Source organism: Diabrotica undecimpunctata, chromosome 6 (assembly GCF_040954645.1).
Source record: "Diabrotica undecimpunctata isolate CICGRU chromosome 6, icDiaUnde3, whole genome shotgun sequence".
Lineage (NCBI taxonomy): Eukaryota > Metazoa > Arthropoda > Insecta > Coleoptera > Chrysomelidae > Diabrotica > Diabrotica undecimpunctata.
Genome location: NC_092808.1, coordinates 31,339,351 through 31,359,031, shown reverse-complemented (window position 1 = coordinate 31,359,031; position 19,681 = coordinate 31,339,351). Strand labels below are relative to the sequence as shown.

At 31.1% G+C, this 19,681-nt stretch overlaps 2 protein-coding genes across 2 annotated transcripts in view; one reads left to right on the top strand and one right to left on the bottom strand.

Moving 5' to 3' along the window:
• Positions 1-902: 902 nt before the first annotated feature.
• eIF3m (eukaryotic translation initiation factor 3 subunit m) lies at positions 903-6,889 on the bottom strand. Its single transcript, XM_072534556.1, has 7 exons — positions 6,741-6,889; positions 6,486-6,665; positions 6,341-6,435; positions 6,062-6,280; positions 5,662-5,927; positions 1,725-1,868; positions 903-1,151 (listed from the first exon to the last, which is right to left on the bottom strand). Exons 1-7 carry the CDS (start codon positions 6,783-6,785, stop codon positions 943-945), a joined length of 1,158 nt encoding a protein of 385 aa, XP_072390657.1. The 5' UTR covers positions 6,786-6,889; the 3' UTR covers positions 903-942.
• Positions 6,890-7,036: 147 nt separating this feature from the next.
• Positions 7,037-19,681, top strand: part of PRAS40 (Proline-rich Akt substrate 40 kDa) — an 85,142-nt gene continuing 72,497 nt past the window's right edge. Inside the window, exon 1 of the mRNA XM_072534557.1 lies at positions 7,037-7,614. Coding sequence (XP_072390658.1) covers positions 7,489-7,614 — 126 coding nt within the window. The 5' untranslated portion in view covers positions 7,037-7,488. The remainder of the gene's footprint in view (positions 7,615-19,681) is intronic.

The following is a 19,681-nucleotide window of genomic DNA, read 5'->3' as shown; positions in this document are numbered from 1 at the left end:
GCACGATTTGAGGATGGCAACTTATATCTAAATATTGTATAAAATGATCCCTCCAAAACTTGCTAACCGAATTAGATAAACAAAAAATGGATACAATCGCCATACTAGAAATCAGGTGCAGTGGTAGCAATTTAATAGACTAAAGAAACCATACGATTTTAACAGCTGTGATCCCAAAGAGCACATTTTAGGTACAATATTCATAGTAAATAAGAGAATGAAGCAATTAGCCCTAGAAAGTGCATTCTAAGATTTTTATATTGATTGGTTAGGACCAATTAACCAGGCTTTGTTGTATTTATGAATTGAGAGTTTATTAGTGTTAGTAAGTTAGTTTTACTGGGACCGTTTGTTATTGAACCAGTCTCATTTGAAAACTTCTATGATGAAATTTGAGTATACATTCCAAAAAAGATATAAAAATAATCTACAGAGATTGAAACACAAAAGTTGTAAAGGAAAATAATTCTAACCCGCAAGTATTCATGAACAATTGAATGATAATCGCAATATGTTAATAAACTAAACAACAACTTAGTCACAGCCAGTATATATTTTGAACAAAAAAATATACACAAGGGCACCTGTGCACTTGAAATCACTATAAACATACATATCAGAAGAGGTATGAGAAACAACAATCTAACATAAACATAAATACCAGAAGAGAAATTATTTAAATATGAATGATACAATATAGAGGGGCTGAAAGATGAAAACAAAAATGAATGTATATGAGTTACACATACTCGTTATGTATCAATTTTTAGATTAAAGAGTGATGTAATCATGTGCTTTATTTGAATATTGTTTAACTATAGAATAACCGAACACACAGTGTGTTCGGTTGTTCTCTGGTTTAACTATCTCAACTGTAAGAAAAATGCAAATAAAACAAAATAAATTTCTCAACATTTTATTACAAGTTATGAAAACTTATCATTACTGTTGTTGGTTCATAAGTTCTAGCTGAGCAGCGGCGATAGTCTTCATACCCTCTTGAACAGAACTTAGATTTCCCCTCCAAGAGTGCAGTAGGTCCCGCAGTTGTTGCCATTGTGCCCTTCCAAACGTTCTGTGCATTGTGCTGGATACAAAAACTTTTCGGGAAGATTGATCCATCCTTGCACGAACTAACTTGGTTTTTAATACTAAAAAATTAAAAAAGTATAGAAAAGAATTAAAAACGATACTATATATTTTATTTTTTTTTCATTTTATTTTACAAAAATTTACTGGAAACTTCATTTTACAATTTCAGTATCTAATAATAACTATATTTGATCATAATTTCTTCAGTAAAAAAAAAGTGAAAAACAAAACTTAATTTTCTTGATTGGGGTAAGTATTTAATTTAATTTTCTTAAGAGACTGATAAAAAAATGTGAATCTTCAAGATGGAGATTAAGTCATTATTGAAATTATATATATATATATATATATATATATATATATATATATATATATATATATATTATATAGACAACTGGATGAAATCATATAATACAAGATTGAAAAATTTAACAGTGTCAATTTTCAGTGATTAAATATGAGAGAAATGAAGGTGAGAGTACTTACTAGATAAACAAAACAGATGCATAAAATATCCATTTCATATTAACACACATGACAGACATTTTTTACTCATTGCTCAAGTCAATTATACATTTAAATCACTAAAGGAATGCATTCAATGCTAAAAAATATAAAAATGTTTTAAATACCTTCAATAATAAAGCTTTCAACTTCGTCTGGTTTCATCTGTAACTCCTTTTCAATAACATCAAAAGATATTTCAGGATTACTCTCAGCAAGCTGCATGAAGGAAAGCAGTCTCATTTTTTGCATATTCTGTTCATGATTTAATCCTAAAAACAAAATTTTATAATCAGAAATTATATTAACAAAAAATTACCACACTAAAAATAATTAGTGCCATTTTTCTCTTGATAGTTTTGGATATGTCTCAAAGAAAGTAAGTATTCAGTTTCAGTATTACAATTAGTTGGGTCCCAATATTGACATAAAATTTTAATTTCATATTTACATCAATTTAATCCATAAATGATGTATTTATTGTCTATGTTAAAGGAGGAAAATTTAAACTATTTTTTTTTTCAAGTAACAAATTTGTTAACAATTAGGGTTAACCCATGTTACTGTCCTTTTAAATGGCAATCAATCTATTTCCGTTATATCGATAACTTAACTTAACGTTGATAGATAGCACCTGTGGGATTTACTGTCAAACATTAAGTTATTTCATCAGTCGCTCGCTTTAAAAGTTTGCTTACATACTAGCATAGCATTGTTTTGTCTTTTTTTAATTAAACATGGATATTGCTAATTGGAGGTAAGATTTTTTTAATTGCAGATCAAATTTGGGCGTTTACATGATTTGATAGTCATTACTTTAGTTACATGTAATTATAGTGGAATTAGAGTGGTTACATGTAATTATAGTTGGTTTGAGTTTTTTGTTACTTTCTTGTGTAAAGTAATTTTTTTTTGTTCTTTTAAACGGACAGTAGTAATAAGCGCTACAAAAGGGTTATTTTTTAAGCGACTGTTAAAATTGCAGAACTTCAGATAGATTCTGATTTAAGAGACAAGGATGTCACAACGATAGATCATTTACCAGGAAGCCAGCTGAGAAATGACGACGACGTAACTCTGGCCACACTACGCAAACAAAAAATAAAACCTTCGATTATTCTTGAAAAACTATTATCTGCACAATGGCTTCTAGGTGTTCTCTACCAGCATCCTAAAGGTTTATACTGGAGACCAGAAATCGGACCTAAATAAAATCGCACGCCATTGATGCTCTTCAGGCTATTTTTTGACGACGACCTATTCAATATAATAACAATATATACAAATACATACGCGGCACAAAAAAAGTTGACTAGTGATGTTACAGATAATGAAATAAATTAGGTGTTTTGTTGGTGCTTATTTTGAGTGGCTACGTGGTGTTAACAAAAAGATATATGTATTGGGAAAATCGTGATGACAGTCATAATGAAAAAGAGTCGCTGGAGCTTTATCGAGAGATAGATTTTCCCATATTATAATGAAAATTCTTCATGTGTGTGATAATAATAGTTTGTTTGGACAAAACAGACAATTTTGCTAAAATACGGCCATTATATGATGCATTGAATAAAATTTTTTAAATCATGCTTCTTTCGAACAAAAACATAACATAGATAAAGCTATGATACCATATTTTGGAAGGCACCCTATGAAACAAACCCATTCACTGGGGTTATAAGCTCTGGAAAGGTACTCTCTGTCTAGGTTATATTATATGGTTTACACTGTATCAGGCAACTCAATGCAAATACCAATCACATACAAAAACTTGGGTGTTGGTTCCTCAGTTGTTCTGTCTTATGCACATGTGCTTCAATCATGCTGGCCAAAAACGAGATTCCACCTTTTTTTGAAAACTTCTTCTTATCCATTCATCTACTAAATGAGATACAGACTATCTTTTCGGTACACATACAATAAGGGGCAATAAATCACTAAAATATCCCTTATTTTCTCTAACAGCTATATAAAAAAAGGAAAGATAGAAAAGGAAAGAAAAGAAAAGGATAATCTATACTAGTACCTCAATTAGTATTTTGAGAATGATTTCAGATGTTGACGGCAAAATAGTTAAACTAATTTTTAATTAAAACTGTGATTTATTCTCTTTAAATATAATTAGTTATCAAAATTCCACAAGAAGAAAAGAATTTCAGGCTCATTTTTATTTACTTTTTAATGGAAACTAGTCTAAATAGGATATATTTCAAGATACTGAATATATCTTAGTTGCTGTTACTGAAGATGACCTTGGATTATAACAGTTTTATATTTTAAGGGGGTGACTTTAATATTTTAAGAAGTCTCTTTTAGGTAAACATATTATTTCAGCAAGTAGCTATTTTTTAAATTAATTCCTTGTTATATGGTTAATGGTGTAAAAAATGATAATTTTAATATCCAATGCATTACCTCTCTCAGTCACAAACAGAAGCCTGTTTTAAATGAAACTGGCAGTGATATTGAAACAAAAACAAGTGATGATATGAGTGTTAATGAAAATCCTGTAACATCCTCCAATGAATGTGCTGAGGTAGTAGACAGAAGTGTGACTAAAATTATAGGAGTTTTGAAGAAAAATTATTATTGATCATACAAAATCACAAAAAAATTAGATATTTACCCAGAACAATATTTGATGCAGTTCTGTGAAAGGTAATGGAAAATGTTAACTATAATGACAATCTTCTTAACAATGTTGTCTTTATGGATGAATCAACATTTTGATTACTAAATCATCACAATTAATCTTGCATAATTATTGGTCTAGGAAAAATGTTTGGTGAAACGATTTGTTAATTTTTCACAGATAGAAACCTAACTGGTGTCATCAAGTGCCTCAGTCTATCAACCAATGAGCACACCTGATGCATATCACCCACGTCACCTAATTTCCCATTGGTTACTTGGCTTGAAATTTATGTATAACTATTTGTACAATTTTAAGTAAAGGTACAGTCAACAGTCGATCTTCATCATCGGCCTTACCTAGAGCATTGTACACTCTAGGGGGCCTATTGCCCTTCTGCCCCATTCTACTAATCTGAGAGTCTGTAGCTGTTTGTCTCTTCTTCAAAAGCTGTTGTTTTAATTTTATTATTCATGTAAGGAATTTCTACCAGTCTTTATCAAGACTTGGTAAAATTCATAGAACATCCTACCTATACTTGATAAGACTTGGGTCACTTCATCTGCTATACATAAAGCCCCTAAAGCAGAGTGGTCAGGGCAAGTAAACAATGTTAGAAGTCTAACTCCGCTGAGATGACACTGGAATGAATTATTTAGACCTAATACAGCAACACATTTCCCAGAACTTTGTAAAAATGCTGGTGACAAATTTAATGACATTTGGTCCCAACAAGATGTGTGCCCTTCACATAACAAAGCTTTGGCCAGGAAATATTTAGATATTACTTTCCAAAATTGTTTAATATATAGAAGATAAGGAACTATTTTGTGCCAGCAAGGTTACTGAATGTGTCACACATCAAATCAGATTTATGGCCATGATAAGGTTATTAATTTGGAAGATTTCAATTACAAATTGAACATGTTTTCTAAAATACTAGCTCTAATATGCTTGCCAATATACAGACAAGTTTTATGACATATGGTGTTACTGCCTTGCTCAGGAGGATAGACTTTTTCATCTTTTATATATTTTTTTTGTATTAGTTTTTATCAGTTATTCCTTTATTTAAAATGTAATTTTAGTTTAAGAGAATTTAATTTTTTTCCAAAAAAAAAGACATTTGATAATTTGGCATTTTAACATTATTTTGTTTACTATCAGAATTGTTTTTCTATTTTTTAAAAGCAATAGAATATCAAAATAAAATAGCTCTGTAGTAAGCAATGTCTTTTTAGAAATACTCAATCTACAGTCCACCACAATTCTTGGGGATAACTGAACTAGGAGTATTGACTGTACTGCACTTTTTTTTAATTTAATGAATAGAAACTAAAAATCCAATGTCTGAGAAGGTAAAAGGATATGAGAAGAAGACAAATAGAAACTAAAAGATATTCAACTATGTTTTTTATGATGTAGGATCTTACCTTGTGCACTCACAAATTCCTTATGTTCCTTGTAAAACTTGAGATAGGTGGACAAATTTTCACTAACAAAAATGTTTAAAAGGTCATGTATTAAATCACCCTCCAAAAATCTGACAGGTTTTAGTGATAATAATGGATCAAGAAGGAATGTGTTAGGATCAGCTAATGCTGATACAATGCAACGAATGGCATCTTCTCTAGCATGTGAAGCATTTTTGTCAGTGTATGTACCAAGAAGTTCAATCATTACTAAAGCAGCCTGTTCACTAAAATTAAGAATGATAATAAGAATTCCATTTATTTATAATTTCATCATGTTTGTTTTTAACTTTGATTTTGTTTGCAAAATAAGAAATTATAATAAATATTCTCCTAATAAACTCTCACACTAATTACCTACCTTTGATTTGATTTAACCAGTACTTCATGCAAAAGCCTATAAAGCTTTTGAAGCTGTTCATTAGATGGAAGGCAATTAGCAAACTGTTGCTTTAGATGGTTAATATCTTGAAACACTAATTTTACAGATTCTGTTTGTTTCGCAATTTGTATTAAGTGGTAATATACAGGATACCGCATTGGAGAACGGTCATCCAATGATTGGAAGAGTAACCACAATCTACAGATAAAATAAAATTATAACACATTCTTTAATTCAAATTCATACATTGATACTTACGCTCTAAGACATACTAAACCTAACTTTTGGCCCTGTGCTTTTGTGAGTTTTTCACAAAAGGCCAGGATGATGTTTTCTGATCTTTCCAATGGGATCTAAAACAGCATACATTTCTTACAAGAACGTAAATTAAAAAAAAACTTACCAAAACCATTATGGAAACTATGTCATTTAACACCATTTCCACATCATTTTCCTGGCCCTCTTTAAAACACGAATCACATACTCCAATAATTTTATGTAAATCGTCTTCTATACCCTTCGGAGACTTTTCTTCAGAAATTTCAGCGCCAAGACTTTTTAAATACACCCTAAGTTCTTGGGCCTGTAACAAAATATAACCTCAAAAACCGTATGTGATATTTTTTCTCTGCTATTAATAGTTTTAACTTAAAATTACCTGGTCTTCTAGAGACATATCGATAAATACTGGAGGCACTTGCATCGTGAAATTTGTGTTTCACTTTATATAAAATATATTATTTATCTTCTAAGTAGCCACACTGGCCATAAACCAAAGAAAAGGAAACTGTCAGTTGTCGTTGTCATTACATTGACGTTGGGTCTTTCTTGTTCTTGTCTTTTACGTTGAGGGTATACAGTTACAGGAGGTAAATATTTTATTATAATTGTAAATTTTTGGTTATTAGTTTTTTATATAATTTTATCGTATTGTTTAATACTGGTACATTTAAGTCATAATGTGTTTTAGATAAATAATTTCTCGAGTAAAGCCTTAAAATTTCCGGTCAAACAATCGAAATCTCAGACAAAATTGCGCTTGGCGATTGTTGAAATTTAATTTCGGCTATCGTGATTTTCCGAATCTGAACGAGTTAGACACCAAATTCATTGTTTCTTTGTTCAAAAATTAGAGTTTTTTAATATATTTTATAAAAAATATATATTATTCTATATGAAAAACTTGTTTTGTGATGATATGAAGTGTTAAAAGTGATTTACATTTGTATTACATTCATATATTCATTAAAATTATTCAACTGAGCATCCCCATTTACTGTCACTACTGTGTACTCCATCAGCTGTAATCTATTTTGAACCACTATTTTCCGAAATTCCAAACGTCCCCGGCATTGTCATTATAATTTGTTGTGTTGTTTAAGTATTATTGCATTTAGTGTTTCAACATGTTCAGCTGCTTTTGCCTTAATATCCTTATTGAGACTGAGACTGGTTCAAATGACTTTCAAAAGGTTACCACAGAATCTCTGAATTTAGCTGAAGAAGAGAAACAGGATGGATTTTTTGAACAAGTATGACAATATTTATTTCTTTTACAAATGTTTATGATGATAAGCATGACTATTTTAGGTTAAGTGAATATTAATATTTGTCTAAATATAGCACATTAATAGGATTACAAACACTGCTTTTAAATTAGCTAGCTTAACAATATTTTAGATCAAATTTAACAATATAGTAATTTCTTTTATATTTGTACCAAACATTTTTTGATTGCTTTATCCCCTCATTGAGTCTTAACAATTAAGTATATCTATTAATTAACCCATTGCTTGTTGCTTGATAATTATAGATTTGTACCTACTCAAAATAGTGAAAATATTTTTATCATATATGAGATAGTTTGATATTGCATAGCTAATATAATATCTTTTTGAAAATTTATTTTTGTTTAAAGAAAAAATTTAAAAACTCAATTAATATTATCAAAATTACTTAGATATATCTTTGTTTAATAGGTGTATGGCTAGGCATTGAAAATATGACAAAAAAAACACTAAACTTTTTCAATTTTTGATTTTACAATTATATTTACAAAGTATTAGAACTCTATTCTAACTCTAATATTATTTCTTCAATATTTAGGTATAAGTTTTTTTTATGTTCAACAAGTTTCTACTGTGATATTTTTGGAAACATCTTATTTTGCTCTATTTTTTTTTTTGTTGTGCACAAGTAAGTAATTTTCATGTGAGACCTAGGTAACTAGTTTTTTTGGCAATTTTAATAATGTACCTAATTATACTTGTGACATGATGTTAATTTTTTAAATAATATTTGAAAAATGGTTATCATTGTTATACTTTTATTAAATAATTTTATATATACCAAGGTAATAGAATTTATTATTTGGATTTTTGTCTTAAGACTTTCAACAACAAAATAGTATTCAAGTAAACTACCAAAATATTGTCAAAAATTTTATAGTTTCTAGAAATTGTATTCATAATCAATTTGGTTATTCTCCTATATTGATAATTTTATTATTTATCAATTATTCTCTGGAATGGTTTTTAGAGTAGTATCTTTTTAAACAGTTGATTACTTTGAGGGTATAGTGTAGGTGGGTGGTATAAGTTCTGGTTCAGTTTGTGGGAATGTTTTTATTAAATCATCTCAAAATGTCTTTTTTTTTAATAATGTAATTAACTTATTACATCAATCTGAACAAGCAATATATTTTGGCTGAAATGTTTTTGATTTATTTCTAGTTCCATCATTTTAGTCATCTAAATTTTTTAATTCTTCATTTCCCAATATTTTTTTTTTCACTACTTAATGGAAAATATCTAGAAATTATTCCCACAAAAATAAAATATAAGGTATGTCCCCCAAACATTTGAACCCATTTTTTCAACCAAAATAATGACAAATACTTAAATTCATTTGGTCATGAGTAAAACACTGTGTACAAATGTGACAAAAACACCACAGTATAGTGGAGATGTATGTAGATGGTGTAGTCTCAATTTGGCTTCATAGACTAGAAGCACTGAATAAATGTTTGATGAACATCACTTGTAAAGAAGAGTCAATTAAATTCACCATGGAAAAATAAGACAACAGCTTACTTTTTGGATGTGTTAATCACAAAGGAGGACACAGGATAAGTTATCAAATAATATGATAGAGCCCAAAACACATGTTACAACAAAAATGCTCCAGGAAGAAAAACCTGCCAACAACGGTTTTAACAAAGAACGGTTACCTATTTTCATTTATAAACAAGGAATTTCACAAGATTGAAGAAAGTAAACAGCAAAACACCACAAAAAATCAAAAACAGCCACAAGAAGGGACTCAAAGATGATAACAATACCATATGTAAAGGACTATTAGAAAAATTAAAAAAGATAGGAAATATGTACCCAACAACATTTAAAACAACCAATACACTTAGATCTATTCTGTCCAAAACCAAACCAAACAACACACAAGATCAAAGAACTGTATCTATAAATAACTTGTGAATGCAATAATTTTTATGTGGGAGAACTCTCAAGACTACTAAGGGCCAGTTGTTGAATCAATAGTTAACTCATGGATTAAGTAAATCATAATTAAATTTAACTCAAAGATTATTTCTTAAGAAGTTGTTCAATGCAGGTTAACATTCAGTTTTATTAAACCCAAGCACTGAACTGGTGACAATGTTGCCTGTTATTAATAATTGGCTTGGAACAAATTTGATGTGGTATAAATGTTGGTTGACTTGAGAATGTTTGCAGTACGAAACTGGAAAGCCAAGGCGAAGAATAGGAGAGAATGGAGAGACTTATCCTTGAGCAGGCCAAGACCCACCATGGGTTGTGGAGCCAATGATGATGATGATAAATGTTGGTTTTTATGAATTTTCTAGAAGAGTTTATTTGTTTTAGGAATTTCTCGTTCAAATCCATTGACATAGGTACATATATCATAGACATAGTGTTTACATTTTCTTCTAGGCTTTATTTGCACTTGTTGTATTGATTTGTATTGGCGATTATTTTTGTGTTTTAAATTTAAAAAATGGAGGCAATTAATAAAAGAAGGAAAACTTCTAACTTTACTAACTAACTACTAACTTTACTAGTAGAGTTAGTAGTAAACTACGAACTCTAACTTAAAAAACAGGATTTTTTCGTAGAGAAGTTAAATTAACAACAGCAAAGAAATTTTCGTCCTTTGTGATATATTCATCATCAAAATCAAAGACACCATTATTAGCAATAGCCATAATTATTGCTATAGACCCGAAATTATAATATATTATTACTGCAAATCTTATCTATGATTGCAAATTTGTAGCAATAACAACACAATATATAGTGCAATAACTATGGTTGTTTTAATCTGGACAATATTGAATTTAAAACCAGAAATTTGGTTACAAACCTCTAGTTAACACTGTTAATCCTTCGTTTTGGATGATTAAGATATATCTGTTAAAAGATGGTTAAATGTTAAACTTGCATTGAACAACGCAATATTAAGTTTAATTGAAGATTATTTTTAATCTGAAGATAATATCCAATTGAACAATCGGCCCTAAGTGTTATGCTAAATTAGCATGAATCATATATAAAAAACAGAGACTTTGTCAGATCCCAGATATGCAAACATCAATAAAGCAGTTCTCATCTTAGTTAATCAAGAAAAATCAACACAATGTAATAGGCTCTAGTTACCAATACTAAAAGAAGAAGTCAACAATAAAAATATAGGTACCAATATTACTGGGTTAATAGAAGTTCATAGACACATCATCTACAATTAACTACATAAGCACACAAAAAACAGAATTTGATATCAATCTGAGTGTATAAGTAGCCCTCAGAATTTCAATTCAATAATATGGCTACAAAATCGAGGCCAAGTAAGTCTACTGTCAAATCGGCTGTTACAAAGCTAATAATAAATATTTTTTTAATTTATAGTTCTTTTTGAAAATGATTTCTGGATTGGAAATTGAAACAGCAAAAACAAAATGTAAAATGTAATTTTCATTACAATCAATTGTGGTTTAATTAATAAATAATTAATAACTCAACCCCCAACTGGCGTCGTGGTTTATTCTGCCGTTAACTGCGTCCTGGGGTCTATCAGACCCCATTTTTTTGAGTTTTTTGTGAAATTAATAAAGACATAATTCATTATCTAGTTATAATTTGTAATCATTTAAACTGGAATAAAACCGTGTTAGCCCATTTTCTATTTATTTTACATTAATAATGACAAATGCTAAAAAAATGTAACATAACTTATTTTTTAAGGTTTTCTGACAGCAGAACATAATTTCTTACAAAAGAAATATAAAAAATAAAGTCACTATTTCTTGAGTATTTCATTTCATGAAAAACCATTACTATCCTTACCACAGTAAATGTAGCCATTATAGAAATAGTGGGTACTTGCGTCTATTAGGGCTATATTTTTCAGTGCATATTTCCGAGGTTTATTAGGTATGTACATGCGGAACCTACATCTACATCTTATGACACTACAGACCACGTCAAGACCTGGCCTGGTTTTATATATTTTTAACTTTACGGCCCTATGGATTATTGGACATTTTATGTAAGTTCTACTCTTTTAAGAGGCCATTTATTGTCCCTTCCTCGTCGGCCTTGACCCTACCTTCCACTGGACTTGATTACGCAATCTCCGGTAAGGTTGCTCAAGTTTGCCGGGGTTCACCCGTATGATTAGGCCACACTTCTTGGAGGTGAGGATAGGAATTGAGTAGGAGTGGCTAGAGGTCTTATCAGGAAACTGTGGCGCACCCAGGGGGGGTTTTGGGGGTTAAAACCCCCCCAGGGCATATAAAGTAAACAATATACAAAGAATAGTAGGAAAATGTAACTTGTCTTTCACACACAATACAAAAAAATCCAAAACGCTGATTGAATAATTAAATTACCACTTTAAATATGTAGAACACAATAATTATTGTATAAATAGACAATAATTAATAATATGTTTCATTATATTTAGATATAGATACCTAATATTAGCCTGATGAAAAAGTAGACAGAACGAGTCTGTTGCGAGTAGGATGCGCCTACAGGACTGATCTGCGGCGGCCTTGTGGACTATCACGGGTTGTGTTCCCCTGCATGTGTTAACAGTAGAAAAGAGACATCTCTATGTGAGAAGAAAGCATTTGACAACAGCTATAAAAAAAAGAAGAAAGGGAAAGATCATTGGAAAGATGGCAAGAAGAATGGAACAACAAGAAAGATGTTGTTGAGTGGCCAAAGATGCTGATCCCGAGCCTAAGGGACTGGGTAGATTGTCTGTTTAGGGCGTATCTTCATAGGTTCAGAAAGACATATACAGATAAATGCCTATACTGCGAATATTCCGATATTGTTAGTCACACAATGCTGGAGTGTAATAGATGTACAGTGGAGAGAAACAGAATGTATAAAGAAATAGGTATGAACCCTGTGACTGTAAGAGAGATGATCGTGAAGATGACGGAAAATACGGAGGGATGGAATAGTGTTCACAATTACATCCGAGCAGTCATTAAAATTAAAATAGCGATAATGATTTCCAACCTCCGATAGGAGAAGGAACCTGAAGAAGTGATTAAAAAGAAAGAAGAAGAAGAAGGGAGACACCAACCGGGCTAACGACAGAGATAAGATCTAATTATTATTTTAATGGGAATAAGTCGCAATTGAAGGTTAACATAAGTTTATTGACGTTTAAATTTTTGATCTTTGATCTTGCACCGATAACTTGTTTATACTCCAACAATTAACAGAAATAAGAATAGCGGTTGGTACCGAAGTACATCTATCCTTCATCGACCTAGAAAAGGCGTATAATACAGTTTCAAGACTTAAATTGTGACAAGCTTAACAACAACTCGACATTAGTCCATACCTTTTAGGAATAATTACAGAAGTATACAGGGATAACACTACTTACCTAAAAATCGGATATAGACTATCAGAGCCAATAAAAGTAACTAAAGGACTAAAACAAGGATGCAGTATGTCACCCTTACTGTTTAATTTATTTATTGAGGCAGCCCTCCAGAATTGGAAAAACCACTGACAGGGAATGGGAATCCCCATAGGAAATGACGTACTGTTCTCCCTGAACTTTGCGGATGACCAAGTCATCCTAGCTCAAGATTCTTATGATCTAGAATTTATGATAAAGCGTCTATAGAGATAATATTTAAAATGGGGGTTACAAATCAGCATGAAGAAAACAGAATATTTATTTAATTATCAATTTAGATGCAAGGTTTGAAGTGTTGATAGACGAGGATATGAAAATCAAACAAGTGGAAAAATTTAAATATTTAGGTCCACTCATTGCTAAAAACGGCTTAGCAGAAACCGAAATTAAACACGAATTAATAAGGGACGTAAAATTGTAGGAGGTCTGAACTCCTTATCGTGGGATCACCACATTTCCAAAAGGAACAAAAAAAGAATAGGGAAAACCATGGTTGAATCAGTTCTTTGTTATGGCTCTGAAGTATGGACAATTAATGCAGACCTGAAGAGAAGATTGTTGGCAGTTGAAATGGATTATTTGAGAAGAAGTGCTAGAACATCAAGCCAAAAAAGGAAGACCAATGAATCTATAAGAAATAAGATGAATGCTACAGAAACAGTCATTGACAGAATAGAAATAAGAGGTTCAAAATGGTTTGGACATCTATTAAGAATGCCTGACGAACGTTGGCCCCAAATACTTCACAAATGGAAGCCCTTTGGAAGAAAAAAAAGAGGTAGACCTCGACGCTCATGAAATGAAGGAATTAGAAGAGCGATGAAATCGAGAGGTTTGGAGGAGAAGCATGCCTTGGACCGGGAGGATTCCCGGAGGAGAACGGGAATACGGTAATAGCCGTCTTCAAAATTTATTGTATTTACAAGTTGGAATAATGTCAAATGTCAATAACTTTATTTTAATCTTCAATTGTGGCTTATTTCCATTAAAATAGTAATTACTTTAAAATGCCATAAGAAAATAGCTTCAGAACAATAGATAAGATCTAGATAAGAGAAGCGAGTGTTCCAAAAATGTCGTCAGCCTTACAGTGGCCACCCCACTTTCGGAGTACGGTACGTGCGACAGTCAACTGCGCACAAGTAAGAGAGGGTGGTTTTAGTTGGTAGGCAGGATAATAGATACCTGAATCTTTGGCACTGCTATCTTTAGTACGTTAAATTAAACTAAAACCCAAATTTTTGGGACTCAAAATGGAGGTAGCATAAAAAAATTTCAAACCCCCCCCCTAAGACAAATTCTGGGTGCGCTACTGTCAGGAAGTAACACCTTGTATTGCGCATCACTACCCCCCCCCCCCCCATTTTGATATACTATACAATATACTAATTACTAATTAAGATTACTAAATAAGCTTACACATAATTTAATTAATTGTATTTAATTAAATTTCTGCTGATTTTTGCATTTGCACATTGGTGGAATTTGCATAATAATACCGATTATTTAGCCAATAGTATAACGTCACCCAATAAAAATACTTTTATTCAATATCGGATACTTCAGTTTCAGAGTCATTGAATTATTTATGCGAACTATCCACAACTTCCTCAATTTGAAAGGACTGAACGATTAGATCTTCCGTGTGTCTAATACAATTTTGCCATTGTTCTGCCTTTATCTGTTCTAGCGATTCATTCCATAAACTAAGAACGCTAGCATCACTGTTTTGGATGCATGCTTATCATAGTAATTTTTTACAATGCCCCAAACCAACTCAATTGCATTGTAGTGGCAATAGTAGGGTAGTGGCACGAGATAATTTAATATTTATGCTTCCTCCCCCACATCCACTATTTTTCCCTTTAACTCGGAAAATATCGACCGCGCGAAAAAATTTGCAAAAAAAAAACTTTTAGGAAATTGCGTTTGCAACAATTTCAGTTGTTACCAGTTGAAAATGGCGGAGATATTGAGCAAAAACGGTTCTCTTTAAATTTACACTATCGGCTCCCCTAAAGGTTAGAACAATAAAATTTGGGGTAGCTCGTCATGCAAGGTTGAATGACATCCCGACTGGACTATTAGTTTAACTAGTTTTTTTTTTTTCAATTATTGAGTACGTATGTGTTGATCTTTCAGATTTTTTATTAATTACACAGTATTTTTAACATATTGAGTCGTTTCTGTAGGAACAATTCTTATTGAGCTATTAATTTAAATTTTGTCATTCGAATATCAAAATTTTATGTTTATAATATCAAATATATAGTCACAATAATATTTACCAAACGACAGTTTTCTATCCTAATAAACATTTAACCTTGAATGTGGAAAAACTTTAGGTGTAAATATTGAAATGAAGCAATCATGTTTAATAAAAATATTTGTTATTTATAATTGATTAGAGTGATAATATTGACTAATGGTAAAATGAACTACTTTATTTAAAATTAGAAACATTAAAAATATAATTATGATACAGTTTTATAAAATAAGTACTTCACAAATAAATACTTACTCATTTTAGTTCTATGGAAGTTGCGTTATGGAGAGTAATATATATACACACAACCAAAGTTATATGGAATTATCGGGTATTTCTTATTATTTTAAGCGAAGTTAAAAAAACTAACATACAAAGTCAAAGAATATTTATTTTAAAGCAAATTAATCACCAATACATAAAAATTAAAGAAAACGGTAAACTCTTGAAATAAAAAACTTAAACCACTTGGTTTAAGGTTAATAACATACGTTCAATATGAAACGATTAATGTTTAAATTGTTTTTATTTATTTGTGTTTTTTTAGTAGTCAGTGTAACCACACCTAACCCTTATGCAAGCTTCAATTTGCGTGGGCGTGCTCTTAAACAAATTGTTAATATTTTGTTTTGGCAGGTTGTTCCATTCTTCAAGAGCAGCTTGTTCTAGCTGTGCAGTGTTTGGTGGATTCTCCCGGTGAGCTCTAATTCTTCTTGTAAGCATATCCCACAATTGCTCTATAGGGTTAAGGTCGGGTGAGCAAGCAGGTCATTCCAGAACAGTGATATGTTCTGTTTCTGTTCTTTTCATTATCATGCATGAAAAATAAATTTTCTCCCATTGAACCTCTCCAGAGCCTAACTACAATTTCTAGAACCAAATCAAAATACCTACGAGCTATTAAAGTTGGTTGGATGAAAATTAAAGAAGTTTTTTTACTGATTATAATGCGTCCTCAGAACACGAAACTTTCTCCTTTATATTTGTGAACAGATCTGGTAATTTCCATTTTTGCTTGTCTTCTTCGCTCTCTAATTACAAGAATTCGTCGATCATCTGATTTTTCATAAATCCTAGTTTCGACTGAAAATAGCACATTTTGCCAATTTATAATGTTCAGGTTTTGGTGTTAAAGACACCAATTTAATCAATCAATATTGAGCTGTCTGGATAACTAAGGAACCCGTAACTGTCTACTGCTTTATAGTCCTTGGGTACGAAGTCTTCTTCTTATTATTTTAACTGGAACATACCTGTAGCTTCCAAAAGTTGCATTTGGAGCTGTGGGTGAAAAATTATTGGGCCTCTTCTAGCTAATTGGTCAATGAAACGATCGTGGCGAGCCATTGTTACTTTTTGGTCACTTTGTCTTAGTCTATTCTTAAGCGTTACTAATTCCTGATACCTAGCATAAGTTTTTGACACAACGCCCTGTGTCACGCCAACCACTGCCGTTATGTCCCTCTGAGACATTCCTTATTCCACAAGATAATCTATAATCTTTCCCCTTTGCGCCTGCGTTAACCCCACATAAGGCATATTTTCGTTTTTGAACGGAAAAGTAAGTTTATTTATTTTCGTTCATTGTACAACTAAAGCAAATAATCTATAACGTACCGAACTGTGTTATCTGATTGTTTTATCGGTTTGTTAATTTTCAAAATAAACCTTTATTCTTTGCATCAATAACAAATTTTTTCAGAAGAAATAAATATTGGTTTGAAATACATGGTGATTCCATATAAGTTTGGTTGTGTGTATATGAGGGTGACTCATTAAATTACAAACATTACTATAGAAATTTAATCGATTTCAACCATTCTTTAAATGCAAGTACTTTGGGAGAAAAATTTTAAATGTTTATTAAAGTATTCGAGGATTACAACGATACTTTTTTTCATAAAATAAATAAAATATATTTATTAATAACGAAGTTATTAGCCAAGGAAATAGGAGCAAGAAAGCATCATAGATTACATAACATATTCACAAGAGCTACAAACAACAATAAATGAAGTAAAATCAATAAATGCAGCAGAACTGAAGTCACAACATAGACTAGTAAAAGCGAGAATAATAGAAACACCAGATATCGAATTATCGAACATAAGGAAACTAAATATAAACAAAACAAAAGACATTACCAAAAAAAAATAATAAAGTCACTATAGAAATACGAAAAATTGTGCTCACTAGATGAAAAAGTGAAAAAATTCAAAGAAGTAATATACGAAACAGCAAAAGAATTATGTGAAATTAAGAAAATAATGAAAAACGAAAAGCAAACTAGATCGTGGACAAACCAAGTAAAAGCGGCTATCATTGATGAAAAAAAAACATGGAAAATATTCGTGCAAACAATGGATCCAATGGACAAAGAATTATAAGAACAATAAAAATAATCCCAAAAAGCAGTAAAAGATGCGAAACAAAAATCTTGGGAAGAATTTGGGAACAGCTTAAATAAAGGTAATAAATATGACAGTAGATCCTGTTGGAATAAGATCAAAGCATTAAGAGGACTAAAGAGAACAGAAATGTACGGCATAAAAGATGGAAATAACAAGATACAACATAAACCACACGAAAAAGTAAAAGTCTGAAAAGAGTATATATACACTTGTAAATTTAAATTAGAAGAACTGAAGCCTGAATTCAAATGGTATATCAAGCTCAAGGAAAGAAGAGAGCAGGACCTGGAGAACAGAGAAAAAAGTCAGCGAAGCAACAAAAAGAATTTAAAACGAGAAAGCTGGAGGGGATGGAATGGAACCAGAAATTATCGAATAGATGGACGAGAAATCCATAGAGTTTCTGGATCATACATAATGAAGCATTGAAGCAAAATAAAATACCAAAAGATTTGGAAAATAATCTTATTTTACCAATTACCTAATAAGAAAGAGACCATAACCAATTGGGAGAAACTTGAGTGATATACCTAGCACAAGTGACTTTTAAAATATATACCTACTAAAATAATAGTAGATAACAGTAGACTTCCTCTGTAACGAGAACTGAAATGGCAGACTAATTACCTCGAAATAAGCCGATCTCGTTATATCAGACAACAATAATACTGTGCATATATATGAATATAGCATTTTTCACATAAAAATGCTTGCACGTCATTCAAGATTTACGATGTCAGAACCCCACAGCGTTGCTAAAACATCAGAATAGTTAGTAACTGAGGAATTTTTTAAATGTCAACTATTTGTCAAATTATTATATTAACAGTAAATACACTTAGTTTTAAGACTACTGCAACACACTAAAATACATAAGAAAACATTTTAATACAAAATTATATATTCTAAATTTTAAACTTACCTCTTTTAGGGCTGTAATAGTAAAGACGTCCCGCCATTATTTCTTGTTCAAAATTATCTATCTTATATAAAAGCATATCAGCTTTCTACAGACTATTTATTTGTTTTGACATAGCACAATCACAATACACAACAATAATTAGTTTTTAAAGCTATTAGTCTAAATTTAATATGTATTTATAAATACAATTTATTAATATAAATTATATTATGACCAAATTGTGTAAGAAATCAAAACATAAACAAAATTCTTACTCTAAAAAAGCGGCAACCCTTTATACACTTTTGCCACACGCAGAACTGTCAATAAAATTTGAAGTATTCCGGTATCAGCAGCGTACAATTATCTAATCTATTTAATTAAAATTATTATTTTGTGCAATATTAGACTTGAAGAGTTATTTCATAAAATTTATATTATTAATAATAACAAATGGTTTTGGTTATTTAATCAATATAATTCTAATATTTTCAATATAATGATGATTACATTTTTCTGATTATTACACCGTGTTGGCGCCTATGAAAGATCGAGCAGTTCCGTATGGGTTTCGTATTATTAGCTGTGTTAGAAACATTTGAACTCTAAAGGTGGGTACACATATGCTCCGAATACCGTCTCGAATCCCGTCGCGTACAGCGACGCGATCAACAGAAGTTCGCGACGTTGTTACAGGGGGCATTGAAATAAGTAACGAACCGAACACCGCTCCGTACTTTGTACCAAACATTTTAGCGTTCCAGCAGTAATTGAGTTGAATTTGCATGTTCAAGATGCAAGATTTTCTCTCCGTAATCCAGATAGAAGATTGGTCTTTTTTTTTTACACTCATCCACTGTAATTTGCATTTTAGAAGCAATCTCTTCCCATGCATCGTTTTTTTTATTTTATTGTAGTATCTGGGATTATTTGTATCCCATAATATCTCGTTTCACGATAATTTTCAATTAAGAGTAAACTATTCTCTTCCGTCCATTCCATCTTGATGCACTCAACTTTAAAAACACCTTCAACCTTCA